At 42.8% G+C, this 27,402-nt stretch overlaps 1 protein-coding gene across 4 annotated transcripts in view; it reads right to left on the reverse strand.

The window, feature by feature from the left end:
• Positions 1–27,402, reverse strand: part of NCAM1 (neural cell adhesion molecule 1) — a 164,017-nt gene that overhangs the window by 55,910 nt on the left and 80,705 nt on the right. For 2 of the 4 annotated variants that reach the window (XM_068916599.1, XM_068916601.1), the window contains exons 2-9: positions 13,799–13,873; positions 12,034–12,252; positions 11,131–11,274; positions 10,148–10,285; positions 9,527–9,644; positions 8,559–8,728; positions 7,552–7,694; positions 1,160–1,189 (exon numbers count right to left, since the gene is read on the reverse strand). In XM_068916599.1, the coding sequence (XP_068772700.1) occupies positions 1,160–1,189; positions 7,552–7,694; positions 8,559–8,728; positions 9,527–9,644; positions 10,148–10,285; positions 11,131–11,274; positions 12,034–12,252; positions 13,799–13,873 (1,037 nt within the window). The remainder of the gene's footprint in view (positions 1–1,159; positions 1,190–7,551; positions 7,695–8,558; positions 8,729–9,526; positions 9,645–10,147; positions 10,286–11,130; positions 11,275–12,033; positions 12,253–13,798; positions 13,874–27,402) is intronic. The other 2 variants (XM_068916602.1, XM_068916598.1) reach the window with 1 other exon arrangement.

Genomic DNA, 27,402 nt, shown 5'->3' on the forward strand with positions numbered 1-27,402 from the left:
CAGGGATGGACAGACAAAATGTAGCAGGCTTTAACATGAAGCCTGAAGAGATACAACTACTCAAATTCCAAATCTTTCAACATAAATTGGCCTGAATACCTGATGTCCCCACTTGCCCCAATTAATAATTTTCAACAGATTCATTTCAAAATAGGAATGGGAAATATCTTATCAGCTCCACATGAAAAAAGGCTGAGAGTGCTTAAAATAGAGGTTTGCTACGTCTGGACCATATTACACTCTGCGTTTTAAGTCAGCTTTAAAAATAATAATAATAATCAGGATACCCGTAATGTTGATCCTGCAAATACAAATTGGAGTTCACTCAGTTCTGACAGCTAATGCTACACCTGACTCCTACTATTTGCTTGGGAATGAAATTTCTGGTCCATTTGGAAGCAAGAATTCTATAAATCAGGTGCATGTAAAGGCAGATTATTATTATTATTATTATTTAAATACAGCACTGAATGTGAAATAAAACAACAACAAATCACATCTGCACCAAAATGAGTTATTGCATAATCCCTGCATCCTACCATTGTCCCTTGCAAATCAAAGACCAATAACAACAATTTAGCAGTTGGGAGCATTTTCTGGAGAAATATAAGTTGGGAAAGATTTAATTGCATTGCTTCTGAAATGGAAATGTGATGCAGTTGTTCTTTAGGAGAAGACCAAACCTAAGAAGTGCCATGAGCAAACAGATGAGTTGGCTGGAGTGGAAGAAGTTATGCTTAGAAAAAATTACCGTCCCAGAATACATGCTGTGGGTAAGTTTTAAAACTCTAGATGAGACACATGATCCACACAAGTAGTGTGGAAGAAAACAGTATTTGTCAGATTTCACATCTACTGTTCTTCCCTCCCCCCTCTTTTTCTCCCTCTTTTAAGGGACAAAGCCAGACTACTAACTATTAATGTTTACTCATCCCCAACACAGCTAGTTTGCTCATCCAAAAATGCATCACTAAACGCCAAGCAACTTCTAACTCTATTAGCAGATTCTTTTATGTATTGATTTTTAATTAATTTATTCATATTATTAAGGCTGGTTTAGTTGGCATGGTTACTGGACTAGAAATATGTTAATCTGTAATGCCTATAAAACAAACCCAAACAACTAAGAAGGTTGGCTAAAGGTCTGATAATCTTATACCTCTTGTTTCTCGGGCCGGGTCCACGAAGCCTGGAGAGAACAGAAATAGAACACAACAGGGGAAAAAAAAAAAAAAAAGCAATAAAAGTTTATCAAATGTTGCTTTTAGGTATCACACTGTATGCACCACACTGTGTTCTGTGCGCATGCAGGCTCCAAGTCGTATATCTTACGTGTGTGGGGGGTGATCACAATTTTATTTCCATTTCCCAATATAATCTCAATTTAGATTTGTATTCAGAATTTAATATCTTATAAATCAAACTCAAAATGGTCAAACAAAGGCTAATTATATCTAAAGACTCTGTGCTTCTGTTCTTGCATATCACGTGACCGTGTATTCCCTTTGCTGCATTCTCTCCGATTCTGGAAATATGTCCCCAAAATACTGGGGAAGCGATTCTGGTGATCTAGGTCGCTTAACTGCAAAGACATTTATAGAACTGTTTTCCCAAACACTGATTTGTTAGCTACCCGGACACACTGGTCACTGTTAATGCTCATTAGGTAATCATGCATTTGTACAAGTTTTTACATACATGCTGTGTCAAGAGTAGGAATCTTCAAATTGCAGAGCAATGAAACATTATGATCTCCTGGACAGGAGACAGCAGGTTGGAACCTAGTAACTCCACAGCAAAATGTCCAGCTCATTATTTTTAGGAATGTTTGTGCCCAGTCCTTACTGGGCTTGGAACAATCAAACAACAGGCATCAGTGAAACATGCACAAACCTTACCAATAAATGTACATCTGCCATTCAGAGAGAGCCAGCAACAGTGTGGACTGTATTTGCCCCGTTTCAGAAAAAACAAAGTTGCTGGGTTCCCTTCTTTCCTATGAATCATCTTTCAAATGCTTTTCTTCTGGCATCTATTTCAATTGCAACTTGATTCATTTCAATTCAGGAGTCAAAAATCACCTGCTAATATCACAGCTAGTATGGCATTATTGAATGCGAGACCCAAAGGCACAAGCATTACTGACAGTTGGAGGTAACAGCATACACAGGAGTGACATTACAGAAATGGAGATGAAAGTTTAGGAAATGAGAATAGGAAACACAGTATTGTTTCCGCAGTGAAATAAATTGCTTTCAGTGAAATAAATGCAACCAGTGAAAACAGTGAGACCTGACCTAACTATTAACGTACAGTACAGACAGCCTCATTTTAGGATGCTTTTTGTAAAAGGAGAAGGAGAAGCTGAAGGAGAAGCTCATCAACACCTGTATGGACTGGGACTCTGCCCAGCACCTATATCATCTCATCATTTCTATACACCTTTATCCTGTTGAGCCCAAGTTCCCTGAAAGCTAAACAGGCCATTAAAGCAGCTAGTAGTCTAGCACAATCCCTTTTTCATGTACCACAGTCGTTCATATTGTCTACACAGCACTTGAGCTAGCCAGGCCCAGTATTTGCTCTGAAGCCTGAGCTCAGCTTATATTCAGCCTGACAACACTGCTTACCTGCCCTTCTGCCAGGCATCCAACCCAAGATGCCACTGAAAGGGAGTGGTGGCTGGAGGAGGGTGGCTAGGTGAAGCACACAATAAGAACCCACTTACATGGGATGTACCCGCACCCCAGACTGCATGGCTAAAGCATATATCACACTTTAGGCTGTACCTCTGGCAATTCAAGCAGTAGCTTCACTAGATTGGGCCCAGAAGGTACTTCACAAAGTCAGGAGGAGGCTAGTGAACCTGACCATAGACAACATGGTCATCAGCTGTTTGTTATGTGATTCCCCATAACCTCTTCTCATTTTCTTTCAATTAAGCATTTCCAGGAAATGATAGGCAGCATGTGAAGGGGCAGCAGCATGTCAGGAAACTGCACTGTTTATACCCAGGTAAGTCCCCCTTCAACCCTATTCACTGTATTCCTTTAGCATCAGCATAGTGGGTTCAAAACAGATGTCCTATTCTCTTATCCTATGACTGGTGTTGAGTACCTGTCAACCTACAGGAAAATAAAAGGAGGGAAACACCTGTTCCCGTACGCTAGAGTTGGCTGCTTCTTTGTAACGGGACTGGTGGTTGTGAGAAATAAAGCAGAATTACAGCTCTATCCTAGAGAGTTCCATACTTACTCTCCTCACTGAAAAGGATGCAAGTTCCGTTCAACACCAGGCAGGGAAAAGGCCTCAGGCATGTTACCATCTACCTTTCCCTTTGAAAGCGAGGAGTTAAATGAGAGCATCCTCAATCATGAGGGAGTTCCTGGGAGCTGCCAATGTTGCCTGCTCCCTGGATTATTAAATTCAAAGTTATTCGTGTGTTTATTTCATGACATGCAAAGTATATACCAAATTTAAGACCAGGAATTGTGTTAAAGGTGTAAGACCCACTTAAAAGAGAATCAGGAAGCTAAATTGAAATGAGGTTAACATTTGAAAGGTTAGATTTGCTGCAGTACATCTAGAAGCACTTTGCTGAAGGCGAGGCAACAGTGGTCATTTATATCAGCAGAGGATTTAGCCCTTCTCTTCATTTACTTGGTTTTATGTTTTTTAAATTACTTTACAGCTACATTTGAACCAGTCTGAACTGTGCAATGGAATGAGTCCCTTCTGTATTCTGGTTATTATACCCTAGCATGCTGCTGCAATACTGGCAGCCCACTGCTGATGTCCTAGCAAAGAGGGACTCCTGACCTGGCTGGAACTCATTCATGTTGTTTTCATCTAAAGATTTCTAAGCTTTGAACAACTTATCTCTTTGTTTTAGCTGCCAGAAATATGGAGTTGAAGCTATTGGTCAAAACCAGCAACCTTCAGACCAAGCGGAAGGAGGTACTGGACTGTTCCCAGGGTAGCACAAGGTGTCCGTACAATTCACTTGCTGGAGGGGTGAGCAAAGACATCTGTTAATCACATAATCTGTCAGCTACCAAAGGGGCCTCTCATAAACTATGCTCCATTCAAGTCTTCTGCAATTTCCCTGCTTTAGTTACAAGGTACCTTCTAGGAGAGCCTTGGTGGAAAAGGCTCAGTAATACAGTACAGGTTAAGCAGTAGTTAGCGTAAAGGAAGGAGAACACCAGGGCAGATAATTTCTGTTCTCCGATTCCTTCACTCCGGCGAGTGAAGGTCCGCATTCCCTTTGACTTGCTTTTGAGAAGATAATAACATGTGATGCAGCTTCTGACAACTAGCAGGAGACACTGGAGAGCCGTACTGAATGAGATGCTAAGCCATAAGTATTCCTGCTGTAAGATGGTATGATGCTAAAAGGCCTGCAGAAAAGGACCACCTTTTATCGCTCCCCCCATTCCTCACACTGAACTACTCTGCTCTTCAAGAAACTTAAAACCGAATCAGTCACTGCTTCATGCAAGTGTGAGTAGTTAGTGATTACCTCATCCAAAAATCTGACAATAAACAGTCATGCCTGCACTGAAACTGTGAAACTTTTATATACCCCTATATAACAGATCAAGATTATATTTACTGAATCAGAGTTGGTATTTTGCAAGAGGGACAGAAGAAACATTTCTTAAATAGGGATGAAATACAGTGAAGGTGATAAGAGATAGGGTGATATGGTATACTCTCTCAATTGACATTACACCTGGTATGATGAAAAGAAAGTAGTTCCCCCCTTCCCACAACGGCACAGCAGTAAATACTTCAGGAAGGATAAGGCTAAGCAATTTCAAATCATCATGTTGATGACTTTTCTGGGGCTTTTAGTTCTTGCTATGCAACTCTGCAACAGTGATAGACAGGAACCTCAGATTTGTGTGGCCAAAAGTTTCTTCTAAATAACATGTTTCAACATTCGCAACCAAAGCAAACTGCGTGTAAGCAAATCTTCTCTCCTCTATTTGCAGCTTCTGCAGGGGAGAAGAACGCGAGCGTCCAGATTACTAGCAAGAGAAAGCTTCGGCCATGCCAGTATCTGGAAGCGTTGTCTGCACATTTGTGCCAATACACAGCTGTCACTCATCTGATTTTCCTACACCCACAGCAACACTCACTTGCCTTTTCAGAGCACCCTCAAAACAAAAGACTGTTTGGCCAAGGCATGCCTTGCGGGAAAGGATAATTTTGTGCTATGTGTGCTAAGACATCAACAAGTCTCTCAGGAAGCTACGGAAACGTTCAAAAAGCTGTGACACTGGCAACACGGATATTTCGGGCCATAGCGCCTCCTGCCCCATGCTGGACAATCTCTCTTCTGCAGCAGGGACTTGGGGAAAAAATTCTACAACAGAGGTGGGTTTTTCTGTTGGTGGGTTTCTGTTGTTGCTGGGTTTTGTTTGTTTGTTAGTTTTCAGGTAAGCAAATAAAAAAAAAGTAAATAAAAGTAATATTTGCTAAAGTAGCAAATATTCATGGGAGCTAAGGCATCTCTAGACCTTTAAAAATTTAGACTGAAGCATGATTACAAAAGCAAACAACCTGTAGCAAGACAGATGCATCTAAATGTCTAATACGTGCTTAAAAGTAGGGCTTGAGCTTTTCCAAAAAACTGTACTGTCTGCCCCACACCAAAGCTCATCCATTTCCCTGTGCTTTCTCAGAGACAATAAGTGGACGGTAAACAACATATACCTATCTGGCTGTGCATGTAAAAGAATGTTTATCAGAGCAATTTTGACCTGAGGTGTTTCTGAAAGCTGGTACTATTCACTTGAACTTAGAGCACAAGGCAGAGAATGGGAGCAAGTTAAAAAAACCCAAAGTAACAGAAAATCTTGCCTAGAAAGCGTAGCGTATGTTACACAGTAACACATTATTTGCCCTGAAGGATTGAGCCAGTACATGAGACACATGCTAGTAACTCAAACCTTTGTTTCTCCCCTATCTACACAAGAAACCATCTGAATATATAAAACAGTTCCTTAATATAGATCACTGACTCAACAGCTTTAAACAGGATGTATGAGTCTCAAAAATGGTTAGCAGTTTTGCCACTGAGATCTTGTTAGTTTAACTGGGCCAGGCAGACAGAATCCTCTGGAAATAGGCTCTCCTGCAGATTTCTATCTGATTTAGTCTTATTTCAACTCTTATTTTCCTCTGTGGAAGCTCTTTCCTCTATCTGCCTGTGATCCAAACTCTAGGGCTGCTAACTTCATCTCCTCAAATTGCCATTCCATGCTGAAAGGAGACCACGAATAACCTTATCCTGTCAAGATAGTCCCCTATCATACTACAGTAAGAGTCCAAGCCAACAGCTTTCAAAGGCAATGGGAATCTCTGCCTCAGCTTTGCAGGGATTTACATTAACCCTCAAATTCAAAATAAGTTAATACTTTCCTGCAGAGGGAGAGTCAAGGCTAGAAACTTTTGGCACTCTGAGTAACAAGTTAGATGGCAGCAACGTGCTGAAGAGCTGAGATCGTGGAGGTAATACAGAAAGCTCATTTAAGAGGCTACAGTGCAAAGTGGAAGCTATACAGATAGCTCTATGACAGTGGATACCTCCGTTTCTCTTTCATAATCTACCACTCCTGCCTTCACATTGAGTCAGACCCACTGGAATGTCCAAGCTACCCGAGCCCTGAAGCATCCTGTCATTAGAAGATTATTGATAAACAGTAACTACTTTCTCATTCTCTTGTCCAAGTTTACTTCAGCTGAACTATCCCTCCTGGCTACCCTATTATTCTCCCGTTACGCAATACCTACAGTAACAGAAAGCACTCTGAATCTTGCCTGGTAAAGGGGAATCATGGCTAGTAAAAACCAGCATGATTTTTTAAAAGAAAAAAAAACTGCTAAATATTTTTGCCTTTTAAGAACAAAATGATATTGATATGTGATCAATGATACAGGTGAACACAAAGGCAGCCAGGCTTTTGTGCTTTAAGTACATGCAGTGCTGGTGTACAATGCAGAAGAGCAAGAAGGAATTAACAGGCTCATTTTGGTCCACTACATCTTTGAGAGGTAGCACCCACCCTGTCTCCACTTGCCCCACCCACCTCCCAGATCATTCCACCATCATAACAACAGCATGGAGAACACAAGAATCAGGGTGTTCACTGCCACCTCCCAACTTGGGAGCAAAATGGAGAAACCTTTTAAAAACCTCCTGCATCACTGGAAATTGCTCTGAAAAGGATCCAGAGCCTGGTGCTTTGCCTGTGTCAGAGTGACACAAGTGAAAATTAAAAAGCTGATCCTCAGTCGTTCAAAAATGTGATGGCTCTTTGTACAAAAGAATATCAAAGGCATTATGATGATTTACTGCAACTGGTGAGCTGGCCCTTTAGTGGATGGTCTGTGCAGGACCAGGTAAGTATTCTTGCTACAGGGGGGAAACATCATGATTTCCATGCGTATCTGCCTGCTGCCATCGTGCATTCTGGCTCAGCAGAGGCAGGCAGATGTGAGCTGCACTGAACCCAACTCTGCTCGTTTTGGGAGTGGTTATACCTTCTCTTCATTGCTGATGTTCCGGGTGGAAGTCCTCCAAGTGATGGAAGGGATTGGGTCCCCAGAGGCCTCACAGGTCAGTGTGATCTGATCCTCGAGCTCCATGGCTGTTTTGTTCTCCACATATGTGATTTTGGGTTTTGCTTAAAAGAAGAAAAAATTTCATTCAGTTGCTGCTTCAGAATTAAGCTTGCCTGCAAACAGCAATGTCTGAAAAAGCAACATTGGGGGGAAAAAGGCTTTTGCACTGGCAAAATTTTACTGCTACATGCCGAAGGGAGCAGAGTGATGTGTGAGCAAGGCCCAGGAAGAGGGCAGAACTACAAGTCCTTCTCTACCCATGCTTACAGCTGAGGCTTGTAGCATAAGACTAGAAGGGGTTAACATCTGCTACAGAGCCCATTTAACAGTGTTGAAATGGTGACATCTCAGTCCCTGAAGTCATCAGCTGAGTCTTCCACCTCACTGTCTACTTCTTCTGCCCAAAATTAGCCCACTCCATGAGCAGGCTGGTCAAATGGCTACAGAGGCACAACAAGGGTGCAGGGGGAAACCATATTCCTCAACACTCCCAGACTGATGCAAGGTAGGAAACATGCAGATTCACTCCAAGAACTGTGAGGTCCTTCACACAGTGGTGGGGTGCAGTTCACCTCACTGCCCAGCTTACAGCAAGTCCTGTTGAAGTGCTAAAGCTCTTTCTACAGCAACTTCAGCTGGATTTGTTTTCAGCCCTCATGGCTTGCAAGAGATTTCAAGTGGCAAGTCTCACACTACCCCTTCGCACAGGACTGAATTTCTTTTATGAGAGATGAAGAACAACAGAGCTGGCATGTATATCACAGGCACACTCAGAATCTGTTTTGCTACGCATGGGCATAAAGGTGCCAGCACTCATTAAGTCATGTCAGCCATTACTTGGGACAAGCAGTCCGCTTCCACCCTGCACCAGTTAGCTACCAATACCCAGCTGGCTTGGAAAGAGGGGACAGTAAGATCATGTTTACCAAAAACTTTGAGGTGAATGGTGGCATCCTGCTCGCCAGCCTTGTTCTCAGCAATGCAGATGTACTCCGCCTCGTCGCTCTTGTCCACCTTCTTGATGATCAGCTCAGAGCCGTCATAGTTGAAACTGTATTTCTCTTCGTTATCCTCCTGCTCTATTGGCTCTCCATCCCTGCAGGGCACAAAGCACATAGGCTGTTTTGGGGAGGAGAGGCAAAAGCTATTTATTTTAGATATTATGTTAATGCTAAAACTTAACTACACTGACGTGCCTACGTGTGGAAAGCACCTCCACCCTTGCCCTTCTGTAGGGCTACAAGGCTTGCATCTGAGTCTGTTCCTCATCTCTCCTGCCAAAGGGCTCTGCACTGTAAAACCTTTCATCAGGCAAGAGCTATAAACGCCACGAGAGGTGGCTTCTGTCCTTTCATCTTAAGGCAGTACTACAAGTTCGCTGCCAGCTTTTTCCACATTACAGAGGGTCCTTCACCAAAGGTTACGCAAGCTGCAGAATCCAGATATCAGAGGTCTGCTCCACTGACTGAGAGTCAAATTTTGAGCCCATGAAATAAAGGGAAAGCCTTTGGATCAGAATCTCCTGGCATGACAAAGGCAAGCTACAGCATCCACTCCTACCTCATTGTCCCCACCTGTGCAACATGACAATAAATCGACCCATGGGACAAGTCTGGTCATCATGAAGTTTCATCTCTATTTGCAGCTTGGTGAAGGATGTAATGGGATAGTGAAGAATTGCTCTTGTTACCGTTATTGCTCCTGTTTTTTTCTAGGAAGCTAACACTGAATATACTGCAATTCCCCTCTTGTGAGGCCATCGCTTCTCTTGGGGGATAAAGGAATGAACAGTATTCCAGTTAAAACGTTGCTGTCCCTTCTGCATGGCTTTTCAGGGCCTTGGTGAAAACATCCATGCTCACATATAATCAGGACTCTGCACACAGCATCTTACTTTGTCCACGTCATGGTTGGCTCAGGAAAGCCATCAGCATCACATGCTAAGGTGACAGACTGGCTGAGGTTGGCAGTGGCATTCATAGTACTCTGTCTGGCACGCACAGAAGGAGGCACTAGAAGAGAAGGAATTCACATTAAGAATAGTAAAGGGGACAGAAGATGTGAGCAAGAATGAGCCCTGGAAGGCTCACTGTAATCTCAGCAGTACACAGAGACGTCCTTAGAGATTCAAGCTCTGACCTGCAGGCTTGCAGCAACAGGTTTGATGCATGGGCTCTCCAAAGCAAAAGGTGGGGAAAGGAAGGGCCAGAAGGTGGCAGGGGGAGAGCCACAGAAAATTGGTATTATGGACAAAACTGCTTGCAAGTTTAACAATGTCAATACCTCACTCTGAGTCATGAGACACTTGAGCTTTCTCTTGACAGGATAATTTCCTGCAAACATCTTGTAAACGCTCAGTCAATTTCATGGGTATTTTTATTTAACCCAGCACAGAAAGATTAAACAACTGATGGTATTTCATGAGTGTGAATCTATAGTCACATTTCTATCAGTAGCCAAGAGCATAGGTGGTACAGACCCTTGCCCCTCACTAGTCTTATTCCAGGCTGCTCACCATTTACAATGACCTGAATATCTTTGAAGTTGATCTCCCCACGAGCCAAGATCCGGCCCTCGCAACGGTACGTTCCTTCATCCGTTTTCTTGATTCCACGGATCTGCAGGTAGTTGTTGGACAGGACTATAAATCGGACTAGAAGAGACAAAAGGAAGGTTCATCCAAGGATCCTCAGGAAAGCTCACTGCAGGTAACAGGTACTTCTCTCCTTGCCCATTCTGGGTTAGAGATGAGGCCTAATGTAATGAAACCTCCCTTTCCATCATGCTAATGGAGATGCTGCTGCTGCTATCAGATATGACACTGCCAAGAAAGAAACTGGACAAGGGAGGAGACATAAACCACTATGCTATTTCATACTGTGCAAATATACACAGAGATAGATATATACAGGCAGACGTAAACACGTTTACATTTAATCACTATCAGACAACATCCAGTGAGCAACTTGAAACTTGTCCCTCTTTCCCAAGGGGAGGCAGAGTTCAAGTCTTACGACAGTTCCCTCGTGCCTGCAACAAACAGACGTAGAAAATACTGCCGGAGCTTTAGTGCTCAACTGGCGGAGTCAAGGCTCTGGAGTTCCCTCTGCCAGTAAAATACTGAGCACGAAAGCCTGTAGCATCTTCAAAGAAAGGAAAAGGTTCTTGCCATGAGCTTTAACCTCTTTTTCTTAGGAAGACTGAAGAGCGTCACCACATGAGGCTTTTCTATCTGACGGCACCTTTCATCTGAAAAGATTTCTAGCATTCTCTAGCCTATTGAGGTATCAAGTCGCTGCCATCTCTGTGAGAACACTACTGCCTTGCCATTGCCAAATCACAGCACCTCACTGTTATGTACATATTGCCCCCTCCTCCCTTGTGCCTGCCACCATTTTGCTCTCCTGAAACCTTTGCATCAGCCTGATTTGGAGCTCTCATGGCAGATGGCACATTTGACCCTTGAATGGGCAAGTGCCAAGACCTCTTGTGCCTTACCATCTTTTTTTAGGATAACATCCCTGCCTTTGTGCTTCCAGATGATGGTGGGAGGCAGTGAACTGACCACATCACACACAATCACAGCATCGTCCCCTTCTTTGAATTCCTGAGGGGTGGGAGCATTCTTGAACATTAGCTTTTCTGAAAGCAATGGAAGAAGAAGAAGATCACTGCAGCTTTCTCAGCAAATCTCAAGCTCTGCCCCTGATTCAAGCCCGAGCAAAGCAATGAAATCCCAGAGAGCATGTTCCACACACCAACCTGTAGTTCCCAGAGTGGAGGAGACAGGTGCTCCTGACTCAATACACTGCACTGTGACACAGGAGCCCCATTTTCCAGGAACCCTTACCTCCCAGGCATATCAATAGGCTGAATCAACACTCTACTGAGCCCACAGATTCGCGCACACTGGGAAGAAGAAACGGGAATGCAGAACTGCCCAGCTTCCTGAAAGGAGGGGAAGGAGCAGCTATCGCAGCTCTGCTGGAGAAGATGCTAATGGCTAATTATAAGCCTCCTAAACGCGCAGCCCTCTTTACTGGTCTTATTTTGTAAGATGTTTGCCGCCCGCAAAGTACGTTCTGCTCACTCCTTCCAGACATTCACGATGCACAGGAATCTTCTGCTTCTGCCCCTTGCTCTCCTGCTTTTCAGAGGAATTTAAGTAGTAGACAAGCTAGTAATCCCCTGACAGAGGGGCAGAGGTCCCAGTTTCCACTTTTCCCTCAAACCCAAGAAAGAAGGCTGCATCTTCTTAACATTCCCCCCCCCCCCTTTCTTGCTACCTTCTTTCTTCCTATTTGGAAATAGCCTTTCCTAGGAAAGTAAAGTGGTTGCCTCAACAATCTTGCCTCATGCACGTGCAAGGCAGACCAGAAAGTCTCAGAGTTGCTCTCTTACGGAAAATTTTCACATTGACGGTGGCCTCAGAGTCTCCCTCTTCCGCACTGCTGACGACACACTTGTAGATACCAGCATCATCGATGTTGGCGTTGTAGATGGTGAGAGTGGAAGAGAAGTCATCATTCCGCACCACTGAGATGCGCTGTTGGTTGGGTGTCAGCTTCTCACCGTTAGGGGAAAACCAGGAAATGTCTTTGTATTTGGCTTCCCCTGCCACTAGGGACGATAAAAGAGAATAAAGCACATTGAACCGGGTTCCCAACACATGTGCACAGAGAGAATTAAATACAACCAGTAGCACTATGCAGAAGGCTAGGCTAGGGGAAGGGCTTCCAGTACCTGAGAAGCAAACAATGAAAATTCTCTTTCACAGCAATGTAATGGTCAGCTGCTCTCCTGCAAAAATGATTAGGCTGGTTTTATAATCTAAAAGGGGAACAATCCCTATTTCAGCCCAGAATGGCCTTCTATGCATCCTGGGATCCTATATCCCAGTTCCTCCACTGTACAGAACACCTTGAGAATTAAGAAACTTTTCCTCCTCCAGTCCTATCATATTTTCAATAAATAACCCTACTTGCAACCTGTGCTGCCTTGCATACCAAGGTGGTGAAACTGCTGTAGCAGCAGCTCCGGCATTTATCAGCTTAAACCTGCTGCTGCAAATAAAAATTGCTGCTAAGTGGTTCCAGGCAGCTCACTTCTCTACATTCCCCAACGCGGCTTGGTTATTTAGGACAAATTGCTATTATTGGAGGGGATTTAACTGATCCCACTTCTCTGAATCAGTGTCACCGCAACAGCACTTACTCCAAGTGCACTTCCATTTTCAAAGCACTAACAGATTACACTGCATCTGAGCCTTCCTGGATCAGACAACCTCGTTACTTGTCCCAGTTGACATGCTCCTGAGGAACTGCGGTCCTCTGAAAGCACTTTGCTCCCGCCAACTTATTACAGCGCCAATTTGCTGTGTCATGCTCTAGGATGCTATCACATCAGTGTCCCAACATAACAATTCCTCCCATTAGAAAACCAGGCCAGCTGCTTTCAGCAGAACCCTGATGACCGTATGAGGATGCTGGCTGATCTGGAAAATGCCATAAAACTGCAGGATCCACATTGGGGCACATGGAATGAATCAGCACTGCACTGCATTGTGCAGGACAACAGACTGGGCATTCACTCTCAACCCAGTGGGTGGATCAAACAATAAACTGTGTCGTGAGCAACGCAGGTTTTCAGAAGCATTAAAACCCTTAGCTACAGTGGTAACTGTTCTCAGGACACACCTGACACCTAGCTTCTCAGCTCCCCTTTACTGCTATTAACAAATGATTAGAGAAATTATCTGGCAAAACCCAAGCTTAATTCTAAATTCAAAAGACCAAGGATCTATTGCTCAAGTTTAGAGATAGCACTTCAGTACGTGTTTTCCATTTAAAAAGTTGTTGGTTGGAGCTGCTTTCTACTGACAACTCTCAAGGGAGTTTGCATTTCCTGTCCCCAATAAACAGTATATGTTGCCTTTGCTATTCAGTCTGATAAAATATAAGGAAAAAAACAACTGTAGGGAAAATATAGGAGAGAAAAACAACTGGAAAAACTGTGTTCGATGTTCCTAGCTCACATAACTTTGTGATCAAGCAAAAGATCCTGCAGCTATACCCAGCACTAAAGCTTTTATGACAGACTTAACACGTTGACTGGCCTTCCCAACAAACCCAGATGAAGGTACCTGATGCCAGAAACGATCTCTCACCTTGACATAAGAAGAACTTGGATTCTCCAACGCTGATCTCCCCCTGACTTGGAACAATATCCACTTGCAGAGAAGCTGGAAAAGAAATGAGCGCACAGAAGAGGGTTAGACAACAGGAGCTGCCTCCAGTAAAAAAGCTTCACCAACCTTCCAGCCCTTGTGGCTGCTTCTATTCATCCCATAGAAAAGTGTAAGGTAGAGTGTTCTTGGCTTCATACTCATTGCTCCTAATCAGTATTAATATTTGAGCGTTCATTGCCACAGATCCCTGAGGACCCGAAGGAACTTGCTAACGTTCATTTAGGGTCCCTTCCAACCCATTACAAAACCACAGAGAATGACACAGAAAGGGCCAATTTACTTCGAAATCTCTAGCACATTGCAACACAGAACGGGGAGGGCAGGCACACGAGAATATCAAGCAGCCTGTAAGGACACCTTTGAACGTAAACTGGAACTGGCTCAAAGGCATATTCTGGCAGTGCTGCATGCAAGCTATTTTTGCTTTGGTGACTTTTTTTTTTTTTTTTTCCCCTCTGTGTGATATCATATTCCCAGTTACCAATCACCACAAATCTACACTCGGAATTACTGGTGTACTCTGGGTCCTGGCAGCACCCTATCAGTCAGAAACCTGGTTCAAGCAGCCAACAAATCCAAGATATTTATGGCAACCAGAGCATTCTTGGATTAGGAAAGAGATTTCCTCTAGGTCATGCTGACAAGGACTATGAGGACGAGGTTGTTAGTGATTTTGGCCTTCACAGTATCAGCTAAGACTTGCTTCCAAGGTCATCGAGGCACATTTCACTTAACACCATCTTATTGCCGGGACTAAAACATTAGCAACACTTGGATCTCTTCTGCTGTCTTCCCATGGAATAATATAAGTTCTGTGGCTCTTATGTTAAGCTTTTTTTTTTTTTTCCTTCTTCCTGTTTTTTTTTTTTTTAAATAACAAACTGAAGGTGGTTGGGGATAAGAGATGACGTAGATGTTCCACAGACCTTTCCGAATGAAGGACCTATTAAATGCTTGCCTGGAATTGAAGGAGTCTGGAGTCGGTGAAAGAAGTTTTACCTTCTATGCTCCTCACAAATACACCCAGTCCAGTCTCAAAAGAATCATTTAAAAACAATACAAGTTAGAACATAATTGCATAGAGAATATTTGAGGATCATGGTGCTGCGAGAATTCAAAATTGTCTCCAGACCTTTCAAATCTCCCTTTGGAGATCTATATTTCACTCACGTGTCTTGTCTGAGGTTGCTCTCTCATCTTCCTGTTTTCAATGAAGTACAACCTTTTAGCTACTGCATTCAGCCTATTTTATTTCTGTGTAATCTAATTCCTTTCCACCATACTACTTTAATATAACTCACTCCCCAGCAAAACTGTAAGTATAAAGCACCAAACATAATCAAAGGCTAAACATTTATTTGATTTAGTGCAGTGAGAACGAAATAGCCTGCTTCTACAAGCTCAGTTTTTCCTGATCTTCCTCTTTTTCTATAAATCCTTCCGACATCCGAATTTTACATCCTGAAACATATTCTCAGCTGCTCTTCCTGGGAAGGTCTCTGCTGCAGGGAATGAGTGCACAGGTATTACAAAGAGATCTTAATGTCTGAAATATCAACCACTGAATTTCTTCAGACCAGATTTCTGTTTTGCAGCCCAAACCTCTGAAGAGGTTTATCCTTCTGCTTTACAATGGAACTAGATGTAAGCACAGGCACCATTACAGATTCAATGAATGCCACTCGGCAGCAACTGCAGCAGTATGCAGTGATACAGTTACCCCACAATGACATTACAGCCATTTCCAACAGGAATACTCTGGAAGCTGGGGGCATCAGCAGGAGACAGTTTTTAATAAAAATGTCTTTTTAAGGGGTTTTCAAATTATCAATCAAACTGTCTTTTATGATTTTATCTTCAGAGTCTGAGTGATGGCTCCTGTTTAGAAATGAAATTTACAGAACCAAGAATCCTCAGTATCACCCAAGAGAGAACAATTTACTAAGGAACATTTAGTGAATAGTGAATTGTCTGTTAAAGTTTAGAGACCCCAATAATTTCTGCTGCAGAAGCTATCTTGCCTTCTCTCAGAAAGTCAAAAAGACACAAAGGCCAATGGTGACAACAGGCAAACAACCTCTGTAAGCTGCTTTTTAAAAAGCAGGTCAAGTCTCCTGTCTCAATACCTAAGCACAACTTAAGAGCTTAGATGTGGAGTCCCATTACTGAAAAACCTAGATTTTTTTTTTCTTTTTAAGGAAATGAAATCAGCCTCACTGGATCCAAAAGCAAAAAAACAAAAAGGCTGAGTTTGCTGAAACAAACCCGTTTTAGTACAGTAAGGTGAGAGTCAAGATTCAAATGAAAGCACATTAAAAAGTCAAGAAAAAAGAAAAACAATTTTCTGGCCAATGTTGTGTATAGTCCAGCACGAGTGCATATTTTCCCAGCTGAATTACACTAGGACTATACAAGCAAGAAAGGAAACCATACCTCCCCATTTTTATGTTTTAGATGCAATCAGCGTTCTACAGAAGATATCCAAGGACAACCTATGCCCTTTTCCCCCCAGCAACCTCACAGCCTTTGTCAAAGCATAAATCATGAACCATTAGGCATAAACTGTAATTGGATTCTGGCTTTCCTCCAGCTAAAGCCTAATGCTACAGCAGCTCTGTGATCTAAGACTACCAGGTCAAGTAAGAATTTCAGGAGGCCAAAACTAATGAGCTTTATTCCTAAACTGCAGCCATTAGCTTGCAGAAAATAGTCATCTTAATTGAACTACTCCTGTGTCCTCTGTAGCCAGAGCACCTCTCATCACCTCTTCTGCAAAAGTTTCATCTGTCATTCTCAGTGTTTTCATGCTGTGGTGCCCATGCCCTTCTCCTGGAGCAACTAACTTTACTGCCAGACCACAGACACTAGCTTTGGCTGCCAACCTTCTTTTTTTTGTTTTTGTTTTTTTAAAAGAAAACCCACACTGCTTCAGATACGAACAAATGTCTTATGCCAAATGCGTCATTCCTTAACGTACTTCGGAAACAGACATCTGCACTGTGGGGTTCAAATGTTAAGTACATAGACATACACAGAATGAAGGGCCACTGTCTTCCACCATGGAGGAGAGAAAAAAGTACATACTCCAGTACATACTGTGGATAGGACAATGTGGGTGAGTGCACTTCTTTGGCTGATAACCACTCTGACACAGCATTTCTCTTCCTTCAAAGGGCCGTGAACAAATCTGGAGCTATTAATTGGAGCCAGTGGAGCTCCACAGAGGATAAAAACTGTCTACGGTCCAATCACTTCCTAGTTTTACTCTCTGCAGATTTCAGCAAGGTAGACTGATAAATGCTAGTACTTCATTTGAAAAAAGTGGGATACAGCAGTAAAGAAAAAAATCCATACAGTGAAGATGCATTTGAAACCAGAGCTTTCAAGTTCCCATGTCCCAGGTACGGCTAACATTTGCATGCTGTATGTCTTGCCTAACCAAGAGATTTTCAAGTAGGAGGAAATATCAAAGCACCCTTTCACCTCTTGAGTAAAGGCAAGAGGCTTATTACAGTTCCTCTTGGCCTATCCGGATTACAAGACCCTCTTCGGAGCCCATGTACTTTCTATCAGCTGAGAACACACCAAAGTTGTGATTGGATTCCCCCACAGCGCTGCCTTGGAATACCAGATGAGCTCTAAGGGAGGGCTTTTAGTCATCAGCTTGCTTCCTGCTCAGGGGAGACCTGCTAGAAAACAGGGGGGTGCTGGTAAAATGGTTTTGACCTGCTTTCCCAGAAGCTAGTTAGAGATTTAATATAAATCCACACCTCTCTTCTGCTACCTTACAAGATATAATGTATCAAGGGACTGCTTCTACACTTTCCAGAACTGCTGCAAGCTGGGGAGGCAGTGACAAGGGCTAGTATTATTAGTCTCTCATTCCATTAGCAGGTGTTTTCTATTACAGCTAGAAATGGAAAAAAAAGGCTTTATGAAGAGCACTGAACTTTTCATCACCCCAGAATTCAGTTTTACATCTGTCCTCTACCCGCTTACACCCTTTTCTATACATGTTTGTGCTACAGGAGACATAAAGCACGTGAATCCGTTTGCATCATGACCCTGCTTGCCAAATTCATGGAAAAAGCATACTGTAAACACAGCCAAAAAAGGCCAGGCAAGAGTTCAGAGTTGGAGGCAACACAGACCAGTTCTCAACATTTTCCTGTATTTTTCAAAGGACTCAAGTCGTTCTGTGCAGTTAAGTGACGGGCAGGTTTTTGAGAAATTGTAACCTAGAAACTACTGTTGGGACACAGAAAGGGAAGACATTCTGGAGTTCTAGAAAACAGAAGGAAGGACATCCTTGTTTACGCCTCATTTAGTCAGTGTTACTAAGAGGCCAAGAATTCCTCCATCCCCCCAACCTCCATCAGCTGCGAAGTTACCATTAAATCCCCTAATTACTGACATAAGGAGTGACAATTTTGGAGACAATTTTGGTCTCGTCCCTTCCACCAAGACAGGATGGAGGCGGAGAGGAAACTTGCTATTATTACTAACTCTGGAAACACACTCCTAACACAAACCTAGCAAGCGCCACGACACAGCAACTGAGTCCTAGCAAGTAAAGTACATTAACAAACTCACTTCATGCGATGCATCAATTTCTTTAATCTAAAACCAGAAACAAGGTGCTGAAGTAACCTTTGAAAGAATCGGGTAACTCAGATGCACGCTGTGTACCTTCCGACTTGTCTTAAAGGATACTGCTGAAACACATAGCATTATTAATATATCTGCATCACTGGCAGCTTAAGGCCTAATTAATCCCTTCTACAAGGAAATACTAGAAAGAAATACCTAGAAATCTTCTCATCAAACAACAGATACTTCTTGCTAATCAGGCTTCATGAGCTGAGTTGAACAGGTTACATCACACAAATCTGTGGCAAAAGCAGGAAATCAGTGTGCTTGCTGCCTCCTTTACTAAACACAGTAATTTCATTATTGTCTTGTTCACCCACTAGCAAATCTATGCACTGTTACATACACTGTTACATACAGTCCCTGAGACTGTTACATACAGTCTCATCATAGTCAAAGCACATTATCTCTGTGTGCAGCATATAACACGATGGGGATGCCCCTCAAGCACATCTTTTCTAGGGGTTCAACAATGTAGAGTATTTCACCTACCTCTGTACCCATTTACACCTTCAAAACATTTCTAAGGTTCCCATTATTTGAATAAAATCATCAGAAATCAGGGATCGACTGCATATTAGGAAAGTGAACCGATTTAGAAGGTGCCCATGGGTAGCTGCGTGGCAAATAACGTGCTGTAAGCTTACACCCTAACGGTACTTTGCTCACATTCTGGGTCACTATCATGCTGCTGGGATTACCTGCATGTTCCTATTTTAAGGAGCTTTGCCTTCAATTCTCTTCGAATACCTATTTACTTCCTTCAGAGGACAAGCTGAGGGGGAGGGGGAATTGAGCGAAGCTCTCCTCAAACACTTATTCAAAGAGAGAAAGTGCTGACACACATGAATCCACTCCCTTTACTCTCGATTTACCTTACCTCAGAAAAACCGCCTGACACCAGTGTCATTCTTATAAACAAACGGTTTCTGTCATGTCAGAAACACTGATTTGGCCTTTAAAAAAAATCAGTGTCTTGTTGAATGCTGCTATTAAATAATGACAGCTTGACAACAAAGTCACTGGTGGATGGTGCTATCGTATTAAGTGGCTGAGAAAATAGTGCAGAATACTAGTGGCGATGCTAGGCTGGCCCTCTCTTCTTTCAGTCTCTTTGTGTTTTCTTATAGTGCCAGTTCTCTGTAGGAGCCAACATAACGGACTGGATAGGCTGTGGGTCTGATCCAGTCTGGAACCTGCCCTAGCTTTTGTTCTGTGTGTGTTTGCGAAAAAAAAAAAAAATTGAGTCTTTCTCCTACAAATTGAGTTAATAAAGGGCTAGGAAGGAGACACCCTGGGGATGAGATCAGGCAGCAGAAAGCTCAGTCGTGTTTGCCCATGAACCTTCAGTCAGGGAAGCCAAAGACACCTTGTGGAAATTAGGTATCATCTGAGAAGAAATGTTCCTCTGAATTATTAGCATCAAGCTCGACCCCATTTGACTCTTGATTTTACACTAGGGAGAATTCAATCGTAATTGTTCACTGACAAAGGCAGGTTGAAACAGTTTGCTGGCATCATAATCTGGATGAACAGGTTATGATGAACTATGCATTAAATTATACAAACAATTGTTCCCTACCTGCTAAGCTTTATTGCTTACTATATGATCAGGCTAACAAACCCAGCCCTGCAATGGATTTTAATCACTAGTTAATCATTATTTTTGCTTTGCAGTTCAGGGAAACAGAGACCGTTTTTTCCGCTTTTCATTTAATAGACACTGTGAGCCTGTTTGTATTCTGCTTCCAAGTTCAAGCAATAAAGGCTTTTTTAGCATCACATAATAAATGCATTAAAAGGCCTCTTCATAATCACACAATAACACTCTTCATAGCTCTGCCCTTTCTTGTATCTTTCATCTGGTTACAAAGGTCCCCAGCTTCCAAATAATGCTGAATAATTCCCCTTTGATTTGAAAAACTCCACTAATGCAACTTCAAGTTCATTTGTGATTAAATATAATTAGTTTTGCATTTCAACACAAGAAATGAGCTCAAAGTACCCCGTGATTTTGCTAAGAAGTAGGGAGGACGCCTCCCTGCTGGGCTAAGATTAAGGTTAGCACAGCAGACTTTACCTGCAAAGTAAATAACATGCCACTTTAAGCGGAGGAAAATGTGTTAATTGCTGGGTATTGGCTCCCTATCTGTCTAAATTCACAATGACTCAAGCGAAACAGCGCATATTATGAACTGCAGTGGGCTGTAGTCACCCTTCTACAAAGCAGGAAGTTTAGTTATGCGTGCTGCCCTAGTAAACCTATCTTGGGCCCCTCAAATAGAGGGTCTCAGAATACTAAATATTCTAACTGTAGATTTACATCAATGCAAAATTACTATGGAGTTCTGCTCATCATGGTTCCTCAGGAAGAATACACGTTCACCCCATCACATCTCTGCCTTCTCATAAAGCTATGACTCCTTTAGCCTTCCACTATTTTGCCAATGGCCCTCAAGTTTCAGATTTAAACTTCTGAATTAAATAAGCATCTAAATCCTTTTGACTTGACATCATGAATTGGCATCATTTTCAGCACATGCTACATGGCAAATCTTCAATGTTTGTCTGCATCTTAAAGAACTGGCCAGGGACTTATAGCATGAGACACATGCACAAGCAAGGTAGCCTGTCCTTCTCTCCATATTTGTGGAGAGGTCATTGCCAAATTTTGCTGGAAAAATTGCATACATTTGTACTTGCTTTTGGAAAAGATGCAAGCCCTCTGGCTTCAGGAGAGCCAATTTCAAGCAGAGACAGGAGGCATCAGCAGCAAGCTGGAACCTGGCTAAGTCAGTTTTTGCAGAATTTTTCATCTTCCTTTTACAGACCTTGTTCGCCTGTCTTTTAGGCAAAATCCTGGGCTGAAGAACATAGATCTGGCTACCCGTTTTATCCATCTGTCACCTTTGTCACATCAGAATTTGTCCATGGGCTTAGACAAAAAATAATCTAGAAATTACTCTTTGGTAGTATATCTAAACGACTAACCCCTGCAACAAACACTGACAGATTCTCCAAGAGTTTTCTATCTTTTTTTTTCTATTAACCTCAAAAACACCACCTGTTGAACACACAATCCAGCTTAAGGGTGGTGAAAAAAGGGAAAAGGAATCTTCTCAGGTTCCCTGTTCATGTTCACTCTACTAACCTCCCATTCTTTCAGCATAATAATAATAATACAGACAGAAACACTACCTGACTCACAGCTGATTCCAACCTGCTCTGCAATGTCTCTGCTTATTAACATTTCAAGTCTCACATTAAGCCAGGGATGGGCTTCAATTCACCCAAAACTCGCTCTCAATACATGCTGACAGCTGGGTTTTCAGAGCTCACCATCTGCCCGACACTTTTCTCACAGTATTTGTCACAGGGGGGAGAATACAAACCCTGGACGCTCCAGACACCTTTCAGATTTCCACATGCAGCTTTTAATTCACTCTGACCAATGCAGGTACGGACAATCAAGCCACGGCAGAATCGTGAAACAGTGCGAAGGTTCACTTATACTGCAGGTGCAATTATCCCTTTAAGCATGAGGTACAAGATTTTACATGTGAGCACAGGGCTTCCCTACTTCTCTCCTGTATTGCTGTCCCCTATTTTTGCTCAGCAGGCTACTCACAAACCGAACACAGGGGTCTCCACACTGCTCTACAAGAGCTAGACATCCAGCTGGATCTTTCCTACATAGTCCCAGTGCTCTCAGGGGCTGCTCCTGTTCTCCCCGATTGGGGGCATCTCTGCACTGTCCTATTATGCTCTCCTTGGTCCTTTTAAGATTGTTCCATCCAAACTGGGAATAATCTAATTAATGGACTTAGTTTCCTAGGCAGACACTTGGCATTCTTTACCCACTGCAGTCCAAGCAATCAGACAGTTTTATAACATTCAATCGCACTACATTGTTAAGTACGCTATCCTTCTGACAGGAGGGCATGCAGATCCCTCCACAGCAATCAGTGGGAGCTTGACTAGTATCTGGGAGCAGAGCTGTGTTAGAGCCACCAAGCAATTAAAAACTCCAAGCTATTCCATAAATCCTTCAGCTACAAAAGTCATCTTCCCCCTTGTATGACAGCTCAATATAGGAACAATATCCCTTAATTCACAGTCCTTGTAGAAACACAGTACAATTCAGCTAATCTTTGAGATCTCAGGCTAAGATAATTCCGTCTCTCAAACTTGAGTCTCTTTGGCCAATAAGGAAAATACCATACGAATAGGTATGCGAAGAAAAAGAGGAGGAGGAGGAAGAAGAAGAAGAGGAGGAGGAGGAGGAGGAAGAAGAAGAAGAGGAGGAGGAGAAGGAGGAAGAAGAAGAAGAGGAGGAGAAGGAGGAAGAGGAGGAGGAGGAGGAGGAGGAGGAAGAAGAAGAAGAATTTAAGTTGGCAATGAAATCCAGACCCAGGAAAATCTCTGAATTGAGACAGTGTTCACAATGACGTGGTTTAAGTGATCAAAATTCTGTAGGGCTTGAGATTGGGGAGGGGGGATATAGTACATAATCATCAGATGCCCTCAAAGCAAAACAATGCACACAGCATTCATCAATTCAATGTGTCTCTCAGCAGAGAAGCAGGGCACTTGCTGTAGTGACGAACACATTTTTCATACCACTTCTGATATCTCACAATGAGCAGTGACCAAGTGCTCTCTGTACTGTGAGCTGTGTGCCACTTCAAATGACTGAAAATTGCAGAGTGACAGCACAGCTAACCAACAACGTCCTATTTCCATTCAACGACATTAATTCTCTTACATCCCTCTGCAAATGCACACTTCCCAGATATAAATTAAAAGTCCATTCCGACATTCCTAGGTTGGAGATGAATTTGACTTTTTAGGACTCAGTGCTGACTGCATCTGTCCTCCTTTTGCATCCTAAAGTCATCTGTATTGCACAAACCCTTGTGACTCCAGTGTTTCAGAAGAGTAGGCACATCTGAAAGCCTGCTCAAAGGTCAGCATATTCTTAATATGTTTTCTAGCTTCTGCCAGCAGATTTATGACCTATTGCACCAGTGTGGTGCTTCCACAAGCTCTTCTGTTATCAGGACAATCTTGAATAACAAAGGCAGAGCAATACCAGCCCCTAAAGAGAAACTAACAAATGAAAAATAGGATGCCAATCTCTGAAAAAGGGGCACAATTGAAACTTTCATACGATCCGAGTACAGTCTCCAAGTGCTATCTTAGGCATAGAATACTGACTCCTTCAGCAGATCGATTTCTCAGGTGAGAATCCTCTTGACTTCACAGGAGGAACCAGACAGTTTGTCTGGTCCAGACCTGAGAGTAGTGCAGGTATAGCTGGTTAGGGGGAAAGGAAAAGCCAGTTCTAAAAACGGCTGGGGTAGATATGTAACATCACAAGAGAGTGGTTCCCATCCCGATCATACCACAGCTGCAAATAGATCTCTCAGAGCAGGCTGGGCTAGTACCAACAAGCCCCCCGGAAACAAGCAGCAATGAATTTCAGAAGTGCTCATCTGTAATGGCAAGATGTGTCTCAACCACAGGAAGAGATGCAACATTGCGCTTGAGGTATTACATGGTCAGGACCTGATCAGAACAGAAGACGTGACAGGCTCTGACAAACACTGAAACAAGACAGTAGTAGCCCCTGATCTACCTGCCTGGTACAATGTGAGACATGGGTACCATAATATGGAGGGAAAAAAAAGCATAGGAAAGGAGGGGCTAGTATTCACTGACAAACACAGACTGTCACATGGTAAATGGTTGTCTCCTCGTTGCTTGAAGGGATGCTCTCTTCCTATGTTTTGCAGGGCGTCAGACTAACTGTCTTCACAACAATCCACGTCAACATCAGATGTCGATGTCCTTATATCAAAGCCCTGCAAATGCTGTGTAATCCTGGTGACATATCCCTTTACACAGCAACATTTCACTGCGGGGTAATCTGACACTGAACAGATTGGCCTGTGGCAGTACAACACCTTTCACACAGAGGCCCCTGCTTACAGTAAAGGTCTGTTTTGAGCAAAGGCCAAGGTTTCACATAGTAATCCCTCCCCATACACCCTTCATTTCATTCCTGACAAACATATCACCTGCCTAAGTGCTTGCTCCCTCATTCACACCTGCTGAGACAGGGCTCATGCTTGCTCCTGAACATTAGCTTGGGCAGAGATGCTCTGTCCAGCAGAAGAGTATTGCTTTTGAGACAATTCCAGCTCCTGATTCCTTGCTCTGCAGCTAAAGCCTGAACATGGGACTCAAGATACACAGCTGCAGTTCAATGGCTCAGACAGCTTGGAAATAACCATTGCGGAAGCCCATCTGTAATACTTGCTCCTCACTACTGACCAGCCTCACCAGCAAGGGGAAGTAGTGATCCACCACCAGCCTGAGGTAGCTGTGCAACAGCCAGAGTTACCACACAGAGCAGTGAGATGAACCCTTATATGCATTTTTCTACTTATTTATGATTCAGTTGCCCCATAACTCATTATCCTCCTTTTATATGTCGAAATAGCTGGTCACTCTGTAACCACATGGGCATACCTCTGCACCTCCACCAACAGAATCCATGTGAAGAAAGCCACCCCATGCTCAAAGCTGCGAGTCTATTTGGCCACTGAGGTGGCAAACTGAAATACTAGTGAGAACATAATCCCGCTGCCTCAGCCCCTAGTTCCACAGATGCTGGCTCTGTGAGCATCACAGAACATCAACCAGAACTAGCCTTGCTTTTCCTTCAGTGCGCTGCAGCTCAAACATGCTCTTGCAACAACCAGTTACCTCATAAATGGTCTGTCATTTTATCCAGGATGAATACGCATCCTCAGGACATGGTGAGAGAGAAAGGATGGACTTCCCTTATTCTCCAGTATCGTCCACTGTGCCAGCAACTCACTAGAATAGTGCACACAGGAAGCAATACGGTTTCTTTTCCTCCTCCTTTCCATCCCTGAATAGCTATCTTAGTTGCTTATTATTTCTGTGTTTCCACATCAATATTGCAGTCAGCTCCAAAAGACTAAGCTGTCTTCACAGTGACAAGACAGGAGGACTTTCCTTGTACAGGCAGGAAGGAAAGCAGGGACAAAGACAGAAGTCACAGCTCTGAAAGGGAGGGGGAGGGGGTAAGGTATGTTTAGCCATGTTTCCAATGATTCTGGGCTCTTGCACTGATACGGTCTGAGAGCAACCCTACCTCCTGTCCTCCACAAGGCAGAGAGCAGCACACAAAATCAAGCACATAGCACCTAGAAGCAAACTCAACACGGCATCATGCCTGGCACAGCAATTATTTGCCTTTTTCTTCTATATACTGCAACTATCCTGAATGAAGTTCTATTTCTTCTGCAAGTACAGCTTTTGAGGAGGAAAAGCCTGTAGACTCCATAAATACTGCAATTTTTTTTCCATTTTCACCTGGAACACACTTGCATACAAATGTATACAGCCTCCTGAGAAAGGAGGCCAAAGACAGGAAAGCATAGCTTTAATCCATAAAACAGTCCCAACTTCTAAACACCTGGCTCTTACACATGGCTTCAGGCTACTGGATTCAAGAGGGAAAACAACACATTCCAATATTCTAGTGGCGAAGTAGCTTACAAGTGGGCAAATATATAACAGATGCTCTCTACAAGCAGCACCTTTCCCTGTTGCACAGACTAAATCCACAGTTGTTCTTTTTGGTCTTTTTTTTATTTTTTTTAGCGGCTACCATCCCATGGCACTGGAAAACAGAAAAGCTTATTTACAGTGAAGCAAGACAGACATGATATTCCTACGAAATGATTTAGCACAATTTGAAGAACAAAAGAAAATAGACTTTCAGCCTGAAGAACAACTGTAATCCAACAGAAGTAGAAGAAGGTAATGCTCTTAAGCTCAAAGAAAAGGTATACCTAACACCAGAGAAATGCTTCAGTTTTTTATTTAGACCTCACTTGAGCCCATGACCAATTCCTGTGCTGTGAGAAAGAAGCAAGGTAACAGCACACGGTGAGAATTCAGATATCTGTACAATACTTCCATGTTTTTACCAACGCTCAAAAACTGAAGGAAGAGAAACAGATGCTGTGTTTCCCTGCCAAGGTACTGCTTTCCTCAGCAGCGTTTATTTGCTTCTTCATAGTGTTCTAGGGCTAAGTACACTATAAAGATTGGGGTGTGCACCTAATGCTACAGTAATGGCACCTTCAGGATATTAAATAAACAGGAATCAGGCAACATCATCTATAATATGGAAGAGCACCAAGGAGTGTAATAAAGTTAAAAAAAAAAAAAAAAGGAAAGAAAAAAGGAAGAGCTACACAAAACAGAAAAAGGAGGAAAATAAGAAAAAAATAGTAAAGCTACATTTACTACAAGGTGTAAAACTTGCAATAGAAAAAGGGAAGGGGAAGGCAGCTACGCTACTCAACATATGATGGTCTCAGGTACTCTAGCAATAACAGTCATTGAAGAACCTTGACAGAGAGCTACCTATATCAATACTTGAAAGCATTTCATCATTTGTTTACCTTTTAAGTCCCCATTAATAGCTGAACTTCCCAGTTCTCAATGCTCTTTCTGAAGTGCAATGCTTTTGACTCTCTGTATACAGTTGGTCAACTTGGAGAGTATTTTCCTCCGAGTCCAGGCTAGCTACAAACAGCAGTTACCTAGAGGGCTATTAATTCACAACATGAAGGAGCTTTGACTTATACCTGAAGGGCAAATAAACGGGTATCACCAAACACAGTACTGACTAGGTTTCAAATAAATCCTTGTGCAAGATTAGTACCTTGCTACCATGTCTGCCTTTGAAAATTTAACATTTACTCTTCACTTACAAATGAAAGGATTAACAATGTCTTCATATATAGAGAGATAATATATGCATATGT

This window comes from Struthio camelus, chromosome 22 (assembly GCF_040807025.1).
Source record: "Struthio camelus isolate bStrCam1 chromosome 22, bStrCam1.hap1, whole genome shotgun sequence".
NCBI classification, from domain to species: Eukaryota; Metazoa; Chordata; class Aves; order Struthioniformes; family Struthionidae; genus Struthio; species Struthio camelus.